This window comes from Antechinus flavipes, chromosome 4, assembly GCF_016432865.1.
Source record: "Antechinus flavipes isolate AdamAnt ecotype Samford, QLD, Australia chromosome 4, AdamAnt_v2, whole genome shotgun sequence".
NCBI classification, from domain to species: Eukaryota; Metazoa; Chordata; class Mammalia; order Dasyuromorphia; family Dasyuridae; genus Antechinus; species Antechinus flavipes.
Window position 1 is genome coordinate 12,614,828 of NC_067401.1, and position 21,186 is coordinate 12,636,013.

A 21,186-nucleotide genomic window follows, 5' to 3' on the forward strand; every position below is an offset into this window, starting at 1 on the left:
TAAAGTGGTTGGTGAGTTTTACTCACCCTCCCCATCTCTTCTCTGCATGACTTAGACTAAGTTTCCTAACATTTTGTGGAAGCTGCTGGGATTGAGAAAGAAATGGCCCCATATAGGATGAAGGGAGGAAGAGTTAGAAGCAGTGGAGCTAATTTTAAATGAGGCAAAAAAAAAAAAAAAAAAAAAAAAGAGTTATGTAGTTTGTGAATCTGGGAAGTAGGGAAGCACATTTATTTGCTGGGGGACATAACTGGATTGCCCTGAAAGTTCTGTCATATCTCTTCTCTGATTTATGAATTCTATAAAAACAAATTTGCTTTTCCTTCTTTCTTCTCCTCCCTCTTTCCCTCCCCTTTCCCTCCCTCCCTCCTTTTCCTTCTTTTTCCTTCCTTCACTTTCTTTCCTTCCCTCCCTCCCTCCTTCCTTTTTTCTTTTCTTTCTTTCCCTCCCTCCTTCCTTCCTTCCTTCCTTCCTTCCTTCCTTCCTTCCTTCCTTCCTTCCTTCCTTCCTTCCTTCCTTCCTTCCTTCCTTCATCTTTTTCCTTCTTTTTCTCTCCCCTAATTTTTTTTTTTATCTTGTAGTTGTATATCTGAAAAGTGTCTACCCTTCCCTAATGGCATGTAACCTGTTTCCATTTTGTCTTTGTATCTGCAGGACCCAACATATTCTGGCATATAGTCTATGCTTAACAAATGCTTTTTGATTGTTTGAAGACCCATAAACATATATACGTATATGTAATCACAAATAAATGCACATATTTACAAACATAAATAGATTTGTGTTTCCAGTGCTTAGCACATAGTGGGAACTTAGTGTATGGGTAGAAGTTGATTGAGTTAAATTATTCCATCCTTCTTAAAACAAATGACAAGATGCCGTACCAGGTTTCCTGAGTTCAAGAAGTAAGATCCTTCAGAGGTATGAACAAGACCTAGACAACAATCAATTAATGAGCCATTTAAGACTAAGGGTCAAAAGTTCTAGAGCAGTCTATAAGTCCAGTACAGCTACTGGGTGAAGTGAATTGACACCTCAGACGAAGTGTATTTGGTTTAGTTGAGGGACTTGATTATCCTCTTTGGGGATTTTATAGAATTGGAACAGAGCCTCCAAAACTCTGTTCCTCCCATCTGCATTCCCTTCGATCAGAGGAGGACCCTGTGAATTTATGAAGGATTGAAGGGTTGGGATTTCCTGCTCTTCCACCCCTCCCCCTCAATCTATCTTAGCAGCACCCATAAAGCAGCAATGGCTTGTGGCAATGACTGGACAGGAGCTGAGGATGAAGCTGAGCTGGATGAAGTGAGCAAAGGTAGATTCAGGACTCTACAGGAGAAAATCAACTTAGCTGGGGGGGGCATGGTGAGTATCCTGGGAAGGGGAAAGAAAGTCTATGAGTTACCCCTTTGCCACATGCATTCATTAAGCTTGAGCCCATTTTCCTATGAACTCTATATATTAGTGGAATAACATGTTTATAGCAGGGGTCCTCAAACTTTTAAAACAGGGGGCCAGTTCATTGTCCCTCAGACTGTTGGAGGGCCAGACTATAGTAAAAACTTTGTTTTGTGGACCTTTAAATAAAGAGACTTCATAGCCCTGGGGGAGGGGGATAAATGTCCTCAGCTGCCACATCTGGCCCGCGGGCCGTAGTTTGAGGACCCCTGGTTTATAGACTTTGGTCCAGGAAAAAATTTTGTATCCATTGTTCTTAGTAGATCTATTTAGTGAATACCCTTTCTAAAAACTAATCCTTACTGACATAAACTGATAATCATGGGAGGCAGAAGTATATTGGGGGGGGGCTAATGAACTTTCAATATGTCAATAAACATTTATTAAGTACCTACTATGTGCCAGACAATGTTTTAAGTGCTATTAGTTGCTACAGCATTAGAAAACCATTGCATTCTACCTCCTCTCCACCTGTGGTAGCCTCTAGTTCTCTGAAGGGAGAAGAAGGGAGTGGGGATCGGGAGAATAAGCCCAGAACCCGCTATATGAGAATGTCTGGTTGATTAAAGGTATATTTATTATATTCTCCCCGATAGAATGTAAGCTTCCTGAGGGCAAGAGATGTTTTTAGTTTGCCTTTGTATACCCAGCACTCATCCCAGTACCTAACATTTGCCTAAAAAAACCTTCTGGATGATCGACTGATTTCATCTGAGATTCCTCTTTCTTCAAGTTTAGCCTTGCTGGGATGCCCCCCACCATGTTTTGGCAGAGCACGTTCTCATTGCCCTCCACACTCGTGATTTCATAAATGGAGGGAACTCCCGGATGAGGACAGTCCCTTACTAATGCACATCAATACTTCTCACAACTGTGGTCTTAGGGAGTGGCTGGAGCATTACATGATCTGCCTGGGCCACATAACTAGTAGAGCAAAATAGTAAGAGCAGCCCTGTGGTACAATGGACAGCGCACCTGGCCTGGAGTCAGGAAGCCTCAGATGCCTCGCCATGTGACCCTAGACAAAGCACGTCACCCTGTTTGCCTCAGTTCCTTCACCTATAAAATGAGTTGGAGAAGGGAATGACCAGCCACTCCAGTATCTTTGTCAAGAAAAGATGCATGTCTTGTTGGGGGAGTTGCCCACAATTGAAACAAGTGAGCAACAACTGCTGGAGACAGAATTAGAATCTGGTCTCTCCGGCTCTGAATTCAAATCTCGACATTAGACTTAAAGGCTGGCTCCCCAGAAGGCTCTTCACACTTTAGGAGAGTTTCAGCAAACCCTGAAGATGTCACGTGCTGCCGTCATGCTCTAAATAGAATTCAAGAGACATAGTATGGAGCGTGCTCTCTGAAAGCACTCGTTTCCTTTTCTATAGGAAGGAAAGAAAAACAGAGCTTTGTCTGGACTAACGTGGTCTTTTCCTAGGTCAGAGATGAATTAAGGATGTGCAAATGTGAGCTGCCAGGCTCCTGAAAGACACTGGGAAAGGCTAATGTGAGCTGGCCCCCTATCTGTTCTTAGAGGCTCCCTATCTTCCCCCTTGTGTCCACTTTGCCCTTTGGGATAAACAAGCAGGCCCAGTGATTCTTTTTGGGTGATTGCCCTTTAAGACCTTGACCCTTTCAGATGGCATTTCTTAAGCATTTACTCTGTGCTAGGCCCTGGACGTGCAGATAAAAAGCCAAGCAGAGTTCCCATGTGCCCCCCAGTCTTTGGTATCCTTGGTTCCTTCACCAGATCGTCCAATGATACGGTCTCTAGTATCCTCATCGTCCCAGCAATCCTACTTTGGGGTGATGGGAGGGCTTCTAACTCCCTAAAACATGGTACCCAGACCTGAACCCAATACCCCCAGATGTGACCTGGGGGGGGACAGAGTACAAAGGGACCCTTCTTACCATAGCCTGGGTCACTATGCCTCTCTCAGGGCAACCTGTCACTGATCACATTAGTCCCTCCTTTTTGGCTGTCCTACTAGCTTAGGCTGAACTTGTGGTCCACTAAAACCCCTAGATCTTCCCCCTCCACAAGAACTATCATCTAGCCACAATACTCCTCCTCCTCCAAATCTGGTAGTCTGAGGTTTTTTTGAACCAGAGTATAGAGGCTTATATTTATCTCCTTTAAATTTATCTTACTCAATTTTCATCCCATCATAGTAAGCTGTCAAGATGTTTTTGATTCTAATTCTATCACCCAACATGTGCGCTTCCCTCTCGGTGTTGGGCTATCTACAGATTTGATAAGTATGCCGTGTAATCCAATTAAACGAGCATTTATTAGGGCCCTGTTCCATCCGAGGCACGGTGCCGGGTGCTGGGAATACACAGTTGAAAAACAAGACTACTTTCTGTATGAAGCTTTTGATCTCTGCAGGGCCAGAGTCTCTCCTCACCTTGCATTTGCTGTATATCTATTTGTATTTGCTTATATTGGTCTACATTTTTCCCCTTCGTAACTCCTTAATTCGTTAATTAATTTATTTTGGTCTTGATGTCTGTAGGACACATAGTATGTGCTGATTGATTATTCTTGTCCTCAAGGGACTTACATTTTGCTGGGGGAGGAATCAACCTATAAAAATCTAAATGTATATGTGATTTAAAGAGGGAAATGCCTTGCTTAGACAGGTTTTAAGGATACATTTCCCTTTACTCAGTGAAATACTTTTGTAATCAACAACCAGCACACAGTGGGATCTTATATTCTCTATACTTTTCAGGTGGCCATATGGCTAGGAAGATAGGAATATTGAAAAGCTTGAGCAGTCTCTTCTTATATTTCATCAAGGAGACCCCCAGTGGAGTCATAGACCATCTCTATCAGGATTTCACAGAGAAGAGGAAGTAGGTATATGAACTAGTAGCAATTATCTTCTTGGTCACTTTTTTCTCAATAATTGTATTATCTCTTTGACGTTTTCTATTTTTCAGAAGTCATCCCCTAGAGATAGCTTGAAAATTGATTCCTTTAGGGGGGGCAGCTAGATGATGCAGTGGTTAGCGGACCAGGAGGACCTGAGTTCAAATCTAGTCTCAAGACACTTAACACTAGCTGTGTGACCCCGGGCAAGTCACTTAACCCCAATTGCCTAAGCCAAAAAAAGAGAAAAAAGAAAAAGAAAATTGATTCCTTTAAAATGTTGTTGCCACTTGGATAGACTTTTGGGAATGTCCTACTACTCTTCCTGGTTTTATTTTCCCCAAAACCATTTCTATACCCAGCACACTGATGTGGTCGACTTTGAGTGCAGTAGTTTCCCCAGTATCAAGGAATAGATTGGTATAGAAACACTGGCAGCTCTTTTGCATCTTAGGTATATTGTTGCCCTCGTTCCTGTTTTAGCGACAAATTCCCTTGGAAATATTGGTTAAGTAGGTTTCACGCCAAGTTCTCTTTAGACTGAATTTCTTTTCCGCTGCTTTTGGGAGGCGACAATGCTCCTTATCTTCCAATATCATCTTGCAAAATATTTACAAATGAGTTGGTATTTGCTTTTGGTTGACCCAACTCTTCACTTGGCTAAGAAGTGAAAAGTTTTCTGTCCAAGGTAATTTGGGGTAGGTGTTCTACCTCTCAGTTGTGGCGATTGTTTGGTGTTGTCAAGCTTCAGCAGGACAGAGTGTCAGATGTGATGGCTTTTCTTTTGTTACTTTTTCTGAATTGGCAGCTTTTTTAGAATAAGTCAGGTTGGAACCCATAGTAGCTCCATCTCGACTCTCTCTTTTTTCAAATGTGGTTTTTATTTTGACCTATTTTCTAACTAGTCAGTGACCTAACTACCCATGAATTGCCAATGTTGAAATGACTTCTAAGTCAGTAACTAGTTGCTTATCAAGATATAGCTTTCATCCAAGGAAATTAAAAAAAAAATTGTACATGCACATATGCTTTGGACATCCAGTGCCTTCAAACTCTCTCATTGATCAGAAGATCACAGATTTGGAGCTGGATTTAGTTCACCCTCTTCATTTGATAGATGAAGATGAAGAAACTGAGGTTCAGAGAGACAACTAGTAAGTATCAAAATGGGATTTGAACTCATCTTGATTTCAGGTTGGGTGCTTTGTCCACTACACCAAACTGACTCTCTAATTTTATTTACTTATTTATATAAATTATATATATTTATAAATACTGACTCTATTGACAAGTGGCTAGCATATGAGCCCTTGGACTCATTCATTTAATTATCCCGAGCCATCTCTTCCAACATTTTTTTCCTTCAATATCCTTCCATGCCCATCTTTGTGAGATGAATGTCTCTACTTCTTTATCTTTTACAAGAGAAACTGGAGCAGGAGTTTCAGTGGATGGATCAGAAAAGTCAGGAAGACTTAGGGGCAAATCTCACCTCAGACACTCAGATAGTGACCCAGGCTTTCACTTAAACCCTTTAGGTCTCCAAGCTCTCAGCTCTAAAATGAAGGGTGGACTGCATGGCCTCTGAGCTCCCATCTAGTGTCATACATGTCCATGAACTTAGGAAGTCACTTAACTTCCATGGACCTGGGTCTTTCTCATCTATTAAATGAGGGGTGGACTCAATGACTTTTAAGGTCCCTTTCTAAATCTCTAATTTTATGAACTGTTTTCACAGTTCAAGATGGACAAAAGTCCCATGAAATGATGTTTCTTAGTTACTTTTGAATACAAGACAAAATGAACTTCCATGGTCCCCTCGATGAGGGGTGCCCCTCTGCAGCAGCTTCTCTGTATCTTGTTTTCATATGTGGCAAGAATGCCAATATGTTTATGAGTCATTTCCTCCTAATTTCCTCCAGTAGCGTCTGTGTTTATTGATCGATGGGTAAAAACGGCACATTTAGAATGTGAACAATTAAATTAATGCTTGCCAGCGGTCTGGAAGCTGGGTGATTCTTTGCACCCTCTGTTTTATGGTCAGATTGTCATCATCACAGAAAGGGCTATTTTCTATTTTTATCTATGTCACGAGTTGTCACGGCCAAAACGTTCCTTACCTAGTGGCTAACCTTTCAGCGCTCCAGCCCTCGAGTTCTGTTCTTTTCCCGATGGGACAGTTGATTGGAAATGGGGGTATGAGATTTCCCTCCAGTCCTCGGTTCCCCCTATTAATAGCTTTCGGAATGTGCGTCCCCCATCCAGAGACTAGTTGTCCTTTCCTTACCTTAAGGGCTCGGGCCATGCGAGGTCCCTGGGGACTCCAGAGTTACAAATCGCCCAGGAATTAGGCTGTAATCAAAACTTCCTGTCACTGATACCCCTGATGCTTTGGCATTTCTGTAAACCTCAAATAAACGATGGGGAGGAAGATGCCAGGGGAAGTGGGGGGAGGTGGGTGTCTGAAACCCTCAACCGCTGATGGCATCAGTCAAAGGGACCATGAATGGAATGCCGGATCCCTATTAAGCCTGAAAGACTTATCTGTTTATTTGTGTAGAATGGCACTCAGGAAAAACAGCAGTGAGCAGTAAGGCTTGGGCATGGACGCTTTACTTTGGTTCTGTCCCTAGCAGATTCTGGGCCCCAATCCCTGGTGAGGAGGGGAAATCCAGGGCTTTTTGTCTTCATGGGACCGGGAAGGGGAGTATGGATTTTGTAGGGCAAACTCATCATCGCCCCTGGAAAAATAGCCGAGCCCACTGGCCCTACGGCTGGTTGGGGAACGGCAGCCTCTTTACAAATGACAGGCAGCAAACATTTGTCAATAATGCTTTGTACCGACTCCCACAGATACAGTGCAGTATTTACAAGGCTTCTTTGCCTAGGGTGTTTGATAATCAGTACAAACAGGGATGTAAATGGTAGGCTGGTTCCCCACACGTTGGCTTAGGGAAAAAAAATCCATCTAACGCACGTAGCCCTCCAAAGTTTAGGAAGTCAAATAAGGAGCAAGGCCATCTGCAAATGTCAGACCAGGGCTCAGTCCGGGCTGGATGGCGCTAACTGATTTTGTCAAGAGTGGCCCTTTTCAAATGGGAAAGAATGAGCATGCAAACACAGAAAAGATCTGCCATGTGATGGCCAAGGCAGATTAGCTCTGCAGGAGGATCTCTCGAGTCCCTTCCCCCATGAAAATCCCAGTGGACTAAATAATTACTGACATTGCCTTTTAGCTCTGTGACCTCGTCCCTTCCCCCATGGAAATCCCAATGGACTAAATAATTACTGACATTTCCTTTTAACTCTGTGACGTTACGTGTGTGATCTTGGGTAATACTGCTTAATCTTTCTGGGCCTCAGTTTCCCCATATGTAAAGGGAGAGAATTCTATGGTTCCTCTAAGCTTTTGAGCCGATATCCTAGGATTACCCTGCAGGATTTGGAGCTAAGATAATGAGCACGGTGAAAAGAAGTAGAGGATCATGGCTAGACAAGTCATGGCGAAGAGTCACAGAGTTTGGGATCTCAGAACGGAGGCTGAGTGACTTGCTCAGAGTCACATAGCTGGTAAGTATCTTTATGTGATTTGAATCTTTCTGACTCTGTATCCAGTCCCTGATCTCTCCTGACTTTACCTGATCCACATTTTTATAATGAAGAGGTTGGAAAAAACCAAAGCAATAAGGATGAACTAAAGTCCTTTTCTATTCTCAGTCGAGTTGCTATGACCTTATTATCATATATCATATATTATATGCATCATATGTGATATATAATATCATACTAAAGAATGATTGGGTAAAACAGCAAATCATAGACATAATTAATAACTTCACCCAAGAAAACGATAATAATGAGACATCATACCAAAATGTATGGGATGCAGCCAAAGCGGTAATAAGGGGAAATTTCATATCTCTAGAGGCCTATTTGTATAAAATAGAGAAAGAGAAGGTCAATGAATTGGGTTTGCAATTAAAAATGCTAGAAAAGGAACAAATTAAAAACCCCCAGTCAAACACTAAACTTGAAATTCTAAAAGTAAAAGGTGAGATCAATAAAATTGAAAGTAAAAAAACTATTGAATTGATTAATAAAACTAAGAGTTGGTTCTATGAAAAAACCAACAAAATAGACAAACCCTTAGTAAATCTGATTAAAAAAAGGAAAGAGGAAAATCAAATTGTTAGTCTTAAAAATGAAAAGGGAGAACTCACCACTAACGAAGAGGAAATTAGAGCAATAATTAGGAGTTACTTTGCCCAACTTTATGCCAATAAATTCGACAACTTAAATGAAATAGAAAAATACCTCCAAAAATACAGCTTGCCCAAACTAACAGAGGAAGAAGTAAATATCCTAAACAGTCCCATCTCAGAAAAAGAAATAGAACAAACTATCAATCAACTCCCTAAGAAAAAATCCCCAGGACCAGATGGATTTACATGTGAATTCTACCAAACATTTAAAGAACAATTAACTCCAATGTTATATAAACTATTTGAAAAAATAGGGATTGAAGGAGTCCTACCAAACTCCTTTTATGACACAGATATGGTACTGATACCTAAACCAGGTAGGCTGAAAACAGAGAAAGAAAATTATAGACCAATCTCCCTAATGAATATTGATGCTAAAATCTTAAATAAAATATTAGCAAAAAGATTACAGAAAATTGTCACCAGGATAATACACTATGACCAAGTAGGATTTATACCAGGAATGCAGGGCTGGTTCAATATTAGGAAAACTATTAGCATAATTGACTATATCAATAACCAAACAAACAAAAACCACATGATCATCTCAATAGATGCAGAAAAAGCATTTGATAAAATCCAACATCCATTCCTAATAAAAACACTTGAGAGCATAGGAATAAATGGACTTTTCCTTAAAATAGTCAGGAGCATATATTTAAAACCATCAGTAAGCATCATATGCAATGGGGAAAAACTGGAACCTTTCCCAGTAAGATCTGGAGTGAAGCAAGGTTGCCCACTATCACCATTATTATTTAATATCGTATTAGAAACACTAGCCTCGGCAATAAGAGTCGAGAAAGATATAAAAGGAATTAGAGTAGGCAATGAGGAAACCAAACTATCACTCTTTGCAGATGATATGATGGTATACCTAGAGAACCCCAGAGATTCTACCAAAAAGCTATTGGAAATAATTCATAATTTTAGCAAAGTAGCTGGCTACAAAATAAATCCCCATAAATCCTCAGCATTTTTATACATCACCAACAAAACCCAACAGCAAGAGATACAAAGAGAAATTCCATTCAGAATAACTGTGGATACCATAAAATATTTGGGAATCTATCTACCAAAGGAAAGTCAGGAATTATATGAGCAAAATTATAAAAAAGTCTCCACACAAATAAAGTCAGACTTAAATAATTGGAAAAATATTAAGTGCTCTTGGATCGGCCGAGCGAACATAATAAAGATGACAATACTCCCTAAACTAATCTATTTATTTAGTGCTATACCAATCAGACTTCCAAGAAAATATTTTATTGATCTAGAAAAAATAACAACAAAATTCATATGGAACAATAAAAAGTCGAGAATCTCAAGGGAATTAATGAAAAAAAAATCAAATGAAGGTGGCCTAGCTGTACCTGATCTAAAATTATATTATAAAGCAGCAGTCACCAAAACCATTTGGTATTGGCTAAGAAATAGATTAGTGGATCAGTGGAAAAGGCTAGGCTCACAAGACAGAATAGTCAATTATAGCAATCTAGTGTTTGACAAACCCAAAGACCCTAACTTCTGGGAAAAGAATTCATTATTTGATAAAAACTGCTGGGATAACTGGAAATTAGTATGGCAGAAATTAGGCATGGACCCACACTTAACACCATATACCAAGATAAGATCAAAATGGGTCTATGACCTAGGCATAAAGAACGAGATTATAAATAAATTAGAGGAACATAGAATAGTTTATCTCTCAGACTTGTGGAGGAGAAAGAAATTTGTGACCAAAGATGAACTAGAGACCATTACTGATCACAGAATAGAAAATTTCGATTACATCAAATTAAAAAGCCTTTGTACAAATAAAACTAATGCAAACAAGATTAGAAGGGAAGCAACAAACTGGGAAAACATTTTCACAGTTAAAGGTTCTGATAAAGGCCTCATTTCCAAAATATATAGAGAACTGACTCAAATTTATAAGAAATCAAGCCATTCTCCAATTGATAAATGGTCAAAGGATATGAACAGACAATTTTCAGAGGATGAGATTGAAACTATTACCACTCATATGAAAGAGTGTTCCAAATCATTATTGATCAGAGAAATGCAAATTAAGACAACTCTGAGATACCACTACACACCTGTCAGATTGGCTAAGATGACAGGAAAAAATAATGATGAATGTTGGAGGGGATGCGGGAAAACTGGGACACTAATGCATTGTTGGTGGAGTTGTGAACGAATCCAACCATTCTGGAGAGCAATCTGGAATTATGCCCAAAAAATTATCAAAATGTGCATATCCTTTGATCCAGCAGTGTTTCTATTGGGCTTATATCCCAAAGAAATACTAAAGAAGGGAAAGGGACCTGTATGTGCCAAAATGTTTGTAGCAGCCCTGTTTGTAGTGGCTAGAAACTGGAAAATGAATGGATGCCCATCAATTGGAGAATGGCTGGGTAAATTGTGGTATATGAATGTTATGGAATATTATTGTTCTGTAAGAAATGACCAGCAGGATGAATACAGAGAGGCTTGGAGAGACCTACATGAACTGATGCTAAGTGAAATGAGCAGAACCAGGAGATCATTATACACTTCGACAACGATATTGTATGAGGACATATTTTGATGGAAGTGGATTTCTTTGACAAAGAGACCTGAGTTTCAATTGATAAATGACGGACAAAAGCAGCTACACCCAAAGAAAGAACACTGGGAAACGAATGTGAACTATCTGCATTTTTGTTTTTCTTCCCGGATTATTTATACCTTCTGAATCCAATTCTCCCTACGCAACAAGAGAACTGTTCGGTTCTGCAAACATATATTGTATCTAGGATATACTGCAACATATCCAACATATAAAGGACTGCTTGCCATCTGGGGGAGGGGGTGGAGGGAGGGAGGGGAAAAAAAATCGGAACAGAAATGAGTGTCAATATAATGTAATTATTAAATAAAAAATTTAAAAGAAACACTGGCAGCTCTTTTGCATCTTAGGTATATTGTTGCCCTCGTTCCTGTTTTAGTGACAAATTCCCTTGGAAATATTGGTTAAGTAGGTTTCACGCCAAGTTCTCTTTAGACTGAATTTCTTTTCCGCTGCTTTTGGGAGGCGACAATGCTCCTTATCTTCCAATATCATCTTGCAAAATATTTACAAATGAGTTGGTATTTGCTTTTGGTTGACCCAACTCTTCACTTGGCTAAGAACTGAAAAGTTTTCTGTCCAAGGTAATTTGGGGTAGGTGTTCTACCTCTCGGTTGTGGCGACTGTTTGGTGTTGTCAAGCTTCAGCAGGACAGAGTGTCAGATGTGATGGCTTTTCTTTTGTTACTTTTTCTGAATTGGCAGCTTTTTTAGAATAAGTCAGGTTGGAACCCATAGTAGCTCCATCTCGACTCTATCTTTTTTTTCAAATGTGGTTTTTATTTTGACCTATTTTCTAACTAGTCAGTGACCTAACTACCCATGAATTGCCAATGTTGAAATGACTTCTAAGTCAGTAACTAGTTGCTTATCAAGATATAGCTTTCATCCAAGGAGATTAAAAAAAAATTGTACATGCACATATGCTTTGGACATCCAGTGCCTTCAAACTCTCTCATTGATCAGAAGATCACAGATTTGGAGCTGGATTTAGTTCACCCTCTTCATTTGATAGATGAAGATGAAGAAACTGAGGTTCAGAGAGACAACTAGTAAGTATCAAAATGGGATTTGAACTCATCTTGATTTCAGGTTGGGTGCTTTGTCCACTACACCAAACTGACTCTCTAATTTTATTTACTTATTTATGTAAATTATATATATTTATAAATACTGACTCTATTGACAAGTGGCTAGCATATGAGCCCTTGGCCTCATTCATTTAATTATCCCGAGCCATCTCTTCCAACATTTTTTTCCTTCAATATCCTTCCATGCCCATCTTTGTGAGATGAATGTCTCTACTTCTTTATCTTTTACAAGAGAAACTGGAGCAGGAGTTTCAGTGGATGGATCAGAAAAGTCAGGAAGACTTAGGGGCAAATCTCACCTCAGACACTCAGATAGTGACCCAGGCTTTCACTTAAACCCTTTAGGTCTCCAAGCTCTCAGCTCTAAAATGAAGGGTGGACTGCATGGCCTCTGAGCTCCCATCTAGTGTCATACATGTCCACGAACTTAGGAAGTCACTTAACTTCCATGGACCTGGGTCTTTCTCATCTATTAAATGAGGGGTGGACTCAATGACTTTTAAGGTCCCTTTCTAAATCTCTAATTTTATGAACTGTTTTCACAGTTCAAGATGGACAAAAATCCCATGAAATGATGTTTCTTAGTTACTTTTGAATACGAGACAAAATGAACTTCCATGGTCCCCTCGATGAGGGGTGCCCCTCTGCAGCAGCTTCTCTGTATCTTGTTTTCATATGTGGCAAGAATGCCAATATGTTTATGAGTCATTTCCTCCTAATTTCCTCCAGTAGCGTCTGTGCTTATTGATCGATGGGTAAAAACGGCACATTTAGAATGTGAACAATTAAATTAATGCTTGCCAGCGTTCTGGAAGCTGGGTGATTCTTTGCACCCTCTGTTTTATGGTCAGATTGTCATCATCACAGAAAGGGCTATTTTCTATTTTTATCTATGTCACGAGTTGTCACGGCCAAAACGTTCCTTACCTAGTGGCTAACCTTTCAGCGCTCCAGCCCTCGAGTTCTGTTCTTTTCCCGATGGGACAGTTGATTGGAAATGGGGGTATGAGATTTCCCTCCAGTCCTCGGTTCCCCCTATTAATAGCTTTCGGAATGTGCGTCCCCCATCCAGAGACTAGTTGTCCTTTCCTTACCTTAAGGGCTCGGGCCATGCGAGGTCCCTGGGGACTCCAGAGTTACAAATCGCCCAGGAATTAGGCTGTAATCAAAACTTCCTGTCACTGATACCCCTGATGCTTTGGCATTTCTGTAAACCTCAAATAAACGATGGGGAGGAAGATGCCAGGGGAAGTGGGGGGAGGTGGGTGTCTGAAACCCTCAACCGCTGATGGCATCAGTCAAAGGGACCATGAATGGAATGCCGGATCCCTATTAAGCCTGAAAGACTTATCTGTTTATTTGTGTAGAATGGCACTCAGGAAAAACAGCAGTGAGCAGTAAGGCTTGGGCATGGACGCTTTACTTTGGTTCTGTCCCTAGCAGATTCTGGACCCCAATCCCTGGTGAGGAGGGGAAATCCAGGGCTTTTTGTCTTCATGGGACCGGGAAGGGGAGTATGGATTTTGTAGGGCAAACTCATCATCGCCCCTGGAAAAATAGCCGAGCCCACTGGCCCTACGGCTGGTTGGGGAACGGCAGCCTCTTTACAAATGACAGGCAGCAAACATTTGTCAATAATGCTTTGTACCGACTCCCACAGATACAGTGCAGTATTTACAAGGCTTCTTTGCCTAGGGTGTTTGATAATCAGTACAAACAGGGATGTAAATGGTAGGCTGGTTCCCCACACGTTGGCTTAGGGAAAAAAAATCCATCTAACGCACGTAGCCCTCCAAAGTTTAGGAAGTCAAATAAGGAGCAAGGCCATCTGCAAATGTCAGACCAGGGCTCAGTCCGGGCTGGATGGCGCTAACTGATTTTGTCAAGAGTGGCCCTTTTCAAATGGGAAAGAATGAGCATGCAAACACAGAAAAGATCTGCCATGTGATGGCCAAGGCAGATTAGCTCTGCAGGAGGATCTCTCGAGTCCCTTCCCCCATGAAAATCCCAGTGGACTAAATAATTACTGACATTGCCTTTTAGCTCTGTGACCTCGTCCCTTCCCCCATGGAAATCCCAATGGACTAAATAATTACTGACATTTCCTTTTAACTCTGTGACCTTACGTGTGTGATCTTGGGTAATACTGCTTAATCTTTCTGGGCCTCAGTTTCCCCATATGTAAAGGGAGAGAATTCTATGGTTCCTCTAAGCTTTTGAGCTGATATCCTAGGATTACCCTGCAGGATTTGGAGCTAAGATAATGAGCACGGTGAAAAGAAGTAGAGGATCATGGCTAGACAAGTCATGGCGAAGAGTCACAGAGTTTGGGATCTCAGAACGGAGGCTGAGTGACTTGCTCAGAATCACATAGCTGGTAAGTATCTTTATGTGATTTGAATCTTTCTGACTCTGTATCCAGTCCCTGATCTCTCCTGACTTTACCTGATCCACATTTTTATAATGAAGAGGTTGGAAAAAACCAAAGCAATAAGGATGAACTAAAGTCCTTTTCTATTCTCAGTCGAGTTGCTATGACCTTATTATCATATATCATATATTATATGCATCATATGTGATATATAATATCAGTAAACACATTAATCAGTGAATATGTTGCTATGACCTTGTAGTAAAATGTTAGGAGAAAGGAAGGATTAATTAAGAATTTGAGACATGGATCAAAAATGTTGAGAGAAATTAGCTAGGTGGCGCTGCAATGGATAGAGCAATGGACCTGAAGGACCTGAGTTCAAATGTGACCTCAATAAATATTGGCTGTTGAAGTCACTTAAACCCAAATGCCTTCAAAGGCAAGACAACAAATAAAAAAAGTTAGGCGAGCATGGCAGAAGTCTTTCATTGTGTGTAGCCTATGATTCAATTAAACTGGCACTATCCAAATCCACTGGCTGGAACATGTGGTCAACAACGCTCTGACATTTTAGTTGAGTCTTTTCCCCAAGGGAAGATAAGGCTTTGTATTTCTTCAATAAATTAATTACATGCCAGGATTAACTAACCCTGACTTCTAATTAATCTATTAGTGGCTCTTAAGCATTTGGGTGATGAGTGTTCAGTTGCTAGACCAACCACTTAATGAATTAATTGATGCACCTATTTCCTTTATCCAGTGAGTATTTATGGAATTCTGGTAGATGCACTGCCCTGAGTACAGGAGGAGATAAATGAGGATGGTATGACTCGGTTTCCAGAAATTTGTCACGACTGAGAGGCAGAATGGCACCAGGGAGGAAGCTGGATTTGAGCCAGAAGATCCAAATTTGAAATTTTCTTCTGTTACTACTGGGTGATCTCAGACAAGGTCCAGGTTTTTTCCTCCCAGAAGGAGGCGATTGGCCCATGTGGCCTCAGAAGCAGAAGGCCAGGATGAAGCCCCCGTGCCCTGACATCAAACCCCAGCCTCTTTCTGTGTCCCTTTGGGAAAGTTGGAGGAGTGCCAGTGGTGAGAACCAGTGAGACAGGAGTGGTGGGAGGCTGGGAGTAAAGTAGGCCCTTGGAAAGGGCTTGACATGCTTGTTACATTCCCGGGGCTTAGCTGGCCACTTGGCAAATGTTTCATCCGTTCTTCTGGATTTGCTGATTGATTAATGAATTCTGACTTTGTTAATGGTGGAGAAACTCAGGAGAATTTTGAGCAAAGGAAGGTGACTGATTTTTTTTAAGGAATAGCACAGTGATGGCAGATTGCAGAGGTACCTTTAACATTCTGTCTTAAATATCACTTAATATGATGAAAAATAAAGCACTCCGGGCTATATATTTATTCCAGTTAGAAATGAAGAAGTAAGGAAGCATACTTTAAGTAGAGGAATAGTGAGAAAAACCCGAGTTCAAATCCTTCCTCAGACATTTAATTGGGCAAGTCATCTAGCCAATCTATGTTAAAAAACATCTACCTTTCAGGATTGTGAGAAGATCAAGTAAAATAATGACCATAATGTCTGACACAGAGTGGGTATTTTATAAATGTCTGTTGATTGTCTGACTGAAGGCAGACAACCTAATAAAGGAGTGGTTGTGGTACCTAGGTGAGAAGTCAGGAATTAAGTTTGTGGGAATGTAATTGAAGAGGAAGGGGAAGAAGGACAGAACATTTTGGGGGGAAGGGTCCAGTCCTGTGATTTCCATTAGTTTAGAGAAATCCCTGGGGGAGGAAGCCCCACTTGCCAATGCAGATCAATAGTTGTTCTGCAGTATACAGTTTAGTCAATCAGTTGTATGGGGCTTGGAGAGGTGAAGTCACGAAGGGATATCATGAAGGAAGATTTAACAGGTTCATCAGGTCATAGACTTGGGGCTAGCAGAGACTCTTGGGCTTATCTGGCTTATCTGGACTCTTATTCTATAGATCAAGACATTTAAGGTGATAGAGATTGCATGGCTTGGCTTGGCTAAAGTCTCACAGGAAATAAGAAGGGGCTAGGATTTGAATCTAGGGCCTCTGACTTCAAATCCACTGCTTTTTCCCAGTATGACATGTTGACTTGATCACCAAGTGGACACAAAGAATGAAGGGGATGCATGAATTAGGAATGATTTCAAGGTTCAGTGGCTGAGATTGTGGCAACACTGATGGAAATGGGACAGGGAAAGCTGGTTTGGGGGTTAAAGGAGGCGACCCATTTAGTTTGCGACTTGAGATCTCTGATATTCATGAAAAATAAACAAAGAACAATGAATATCTGAGACGATGTAGAAGGAGAGATATGAGACTGGACTTCAGATGAGAGGTCAGCGACAGAGATAAAATCTTAAGATGGGACACAGAAAAAGCATGGAAGAGGATGCTGAAGACTGAATTTCGAGCAACAGCCTCCATTAGATGACAGGAAGGAGAAGATGAGGACAAAGGAGGCAGAGAGAAATATTCAGAGAGATAGGAATGGATCCAAGGGTGAAGATGCCATGGAAACCTAGAGAGGAAGTGCTTTGGAGGGAAGGGTACTTGGTTGATGTGTCAGATGCTGCTCAATGAAGATTGGAGCGTGTGGAGACTGGACCGGTGGTTTATTAGCATAGAGAATTCTGGGAGAATGACTTCTACCAAGGCAGGTTGGTACCATCTTTGTATTATATGGTTGTTTTATTATTATTATTATTGCTGAGGCAATTGGGGTTAAATGACTTGCCCAGGGTCACACAGCCAGGAAGTGTAAGTGTCTGAGACCAGATTTGAACTCAAGTTCTCCTGTCCCAACTATCTGTCCCATAATATATGATCTTAAGAGTATTTCCTGCAGCACCAAGAGGCTAAAGAGTCATACAGCCCATGGAACAGAGTTGGTTGATTGATTGTTGACCTTTATTCCTGAAAAGGATCAAAATGACATCACTCTGGGGGTCAAGATATAGCATGTCTCATGATGGCTGATTGGATTAACCTGGGGAGTAGAACCCGAACACAAGGCTGCAAAAGAGCATTGGGGAGGCAACATCCTGGCCCATGAAGATCTTAGACTTCAAAGTTAGAAGACCCTCCCTCAAGTCGACCTCTGATACTTAGTAGTTGGACAACTGGGACTAAGTCAGGCTTAGGCGATTCAGCTGGGAGGCAGTTTTGTGACCTGGGCAGCTGTGCTCTGGCTGCTGTTCAAAGAGTGGTCATCCAAGACCTCGAAAGAAGCCCTGGGGCATGGATGGAGAATAAGAAATCTTTCAGGGATGTCGGGTTCAAGTAGAAATCCCTGCTTGTAGTTTATGAACTTAGAAAACCACAAAGTAACACCATCGATGTCATATTGTAATAATATTTTGTTAATCCAATTGTGCTTTAATCTGATCTGGTTCAGGCTCCAAGTTTTGCAGGCACAGCCTTGAGTTTAATATCTCAGAGTAAGAAGTAGTGGGGGCAAGAGGGTATTGAAGATATTGGGGTGACCTTGGAGTCATAAAGACCAGGGTTCAAGACTTGCCAATGACCAATTTCCTAGCCATATGTCACTCAATGTCTCCGTATCCAGGCAATTCTGACTCTAAATTACAGAGAGGCGATTGCACGACATGGAACGACATCACACCTGTACAGATAGACATAGTATACACATAAACATATATACATACATGACATTCATATGTTCAATGCAGCACAGCTTGTATTGGTCTGATCAGCCACAGTCAGACAGCTAGCTGACTTGCCTGTAACATAGTGATGTCATTTTAGTCCTTTTTGAGAAGGAAGGACAACCACCAAGGAACACACATGTATAGAAACATTCTATGCACTCAAACAAACGAGACTGTACCTAACTTCTCAAGGGAAGTGGGATTGACCCAAAGGACCAAGAAGACTTCTTTGTGATATGAAGAAAAAGACTCAGTTTTGTTGTTCCCTTTTCTCTCTTTGGCCATTCTGACTTTTTGTTTTAAAACAGGCAGTGCTGGGAGGTTGAGAGATGAATTATGGGAATATTTCAGGGCAATGAAGATCAGAGCCAATATTGGCCCAGATCGACCGACAGCTACTGTGACTCTAGCAGTCCCAAAGGGAGAGGGAAGAAGGTCACTTTCTTTCTTTACCTGAATCCTTAAGCATGAGATAGAATGGTAATGAATTTTCATCTCCCCATTCTTCTTTATTAGCTAAGGGCGTTCATGCTAGGAAAATATTATCATCTGAATCAAAGATTGGGGAGGAGTCAGATAGGAGGGGAAACAAATCAATTTTCTTTTGCATTTTTAAATCCGTTGTATGAAAGTGACATGATCAGGCATTGAAGCTTTGAATACAAAAAGAAAGGGCTCGAAGAGAGTATAATATTACATGGGGTTGAGAATATACAAAATAAATTTCATATTGTACTATTTGATCAATATTTCATCTCTAGGATTGAACCGGGAGGGTAGGATAATGAGAGGATTTTTGTTTGTTTGTTTTAGCTACTTTTGAAATATGGAATCGGGAGCCTTCATGTCTGGAGAAAGTGACCAGACATTTGCAGACTTGAGTGATCTCTAGTGGCCAGCCTTGAAACTGCAGCATGATGGAGGAATTAGCCTGAGCTTAATGATGCCTGTAAGAGCACCAGCTTTAGGTAAAGCGCCCCTTGGTGGTTACCTCAGATATTGAGCTCTGAGCTCATTCAAACCCCTTGACCAGATTTTTATTAATAGAGCTCCTAAGAAATCAATATTCCAAATGAATATTAAAATTGGTACATGTATATTCCAGTTATGTTTCTCTTTTATGATTTTGGCTATCCTCTGATACCCCCTTAAGTCTCTCTTTCCTTCCTTCCCTTTACTCCCTTCCTTTTTTATCCCTTTACTCCCTTCCTTTTCCTCCCTCCTTCCCTTTCTCCCTCCCTTTTTCTCTTTCCCAATACTTCCTTTTTCCTCCTTCCTTCTCTATCTTTCTCCCTTTCTCCTTTCCTCCTTCCTTCTCTTCCTTCTTCCCTTTACTCTTTTCTTTCTTTCTTCCTTCCTTTCTTCCTTCCTTCATTTCTTCCTTCCTTCTTTCCCTCCTTCCTTCTTTCCCTCCTTCCTTCTTTCCTTCCTTCCTTCCAAAAATTTTGCTCATTTTTATAGCTGATGAGACTAAGGCTCAAAGAAAGTAAAAGACTGGCTTAATTAGGGTTGAAGCTCTGATCTCCTCTAGACTATTAACGGTATATTTATTAAGTGCCTACTATATGCAAAACACTGTGCTAAATGTTGGCGATAAAAATGCAACAGTCCCTGTCCTCAAACAAATTACATTCTCCTTGTTTTTCCTGGTCCCAGGGAAACAGTGCCATTTCCATTATATAGCATTGCCTTTTTAAAAAATCAAACTCCATCACCTCATTCATTTCTGTAGATCTTCAGAATCATTTCAAATTATATTGTTGTCTTAGAGTAAACTTTGCTTTTGAAAAACTCCAATCTTAGTTGATTATTATTATTATTTTTTACTAATCTGGGTTTATGATCAATTTATTAGGATATGTGTGTACCTCTAGAGGTCAAGTATATTTTGACAGTGAACAAACTGGTTCCAAAATTAGGGAAAGGGCCGGAGCAGACACAAATGGGAAGCCAAGACAGAAAGAAATGGAGATACTCATGGATGCTAACTTTTCCTCATCAGTCGTTCCTTCATTAGAAGGGAAAGAAGATCCTTAATCAACTCACCACACCAATAGAGAAATAGTTATTGAACACGCAGTGTGGAACAGGGTCCCCTTTATTGTCCTTGTCTTTAGGGATGATTTCAAGGTGCCACCGATCCAGCATCACCTCAGAACTTTGCTCAATGTCCTTTAGGATTTTGATCAAATTGCCACCTTCGTAACCTGGGGAGCATCGTATTATATTAGCCAATACACTAGAAACAATTAACATGTCAACAAAGACACTCTCAATACATTATTGGCAATTGGGCAAAAGGATGCAAATGTTGTGAAGAACAATATGGCCTTAATAAGGATCAGGAGACAGATTATACATTTTGTTCTGGTCATATCATTTCTAGGTATCTCTCCCCAAAATATCATAAGAGGGGAGAAGAAAAAGAACTAAATATAATTTTTAAATCACCCACAACTGGGTTATGTTAACTATAACAGCAAAAACTGGTAAACAATCTCTACACCCAACAGTTTGAAAACAGTTGAATACATTTTAGTTCTATTGATCTAGTGGAATATCTTGAGTTTAGAAAGTGATAAATTTAAAACATTCAAGGAAATAAGGAATGTGCTATGGAGCAAAATGAATTTTAAAAAAAGTCTGTAGGACTATAGGAAAGAAAAAAAAGAAGAGAAAAGAAAAGAAAGGGGAAAATTATAAGTCCAATGATGTTGGAACTTGGGTCAATTCCTGAATGGGACGTAGAAAACCATTTTTTCCTTTGCTTGCTTTTTGCTGGCTAATTTATCTAGTTCTGCCTGGTAAA

General features: G+C 40.6%; 1 protein-coding gene across 8 annotated transcripts in view; it reads right to left on the bottom strand.

Moving 5' to 3' along the window:
* DGKG (diacylglycerol kinase gamma) overlaps window positions 1-21,186 on the bottom strand; it is a 257,067-nt gene that overhangs the window by 86,908 nt on the left and 148,973 nt on the right. For all 8 annotated transcript variants that reach the window (XM_052000062.1, XM_052000065.1, XM_052000064.1 and 5 more), the window contains one exon: window positions 20,424-20,584. In XM_052000062.1, the coding sequence (XP_051856022.1) occupies window positions 20,424-20,584 (161 nt within the window). The remainder of the gene's footprint in view (window positions 1-20,423; window positions 20,585-21,186) is intronic.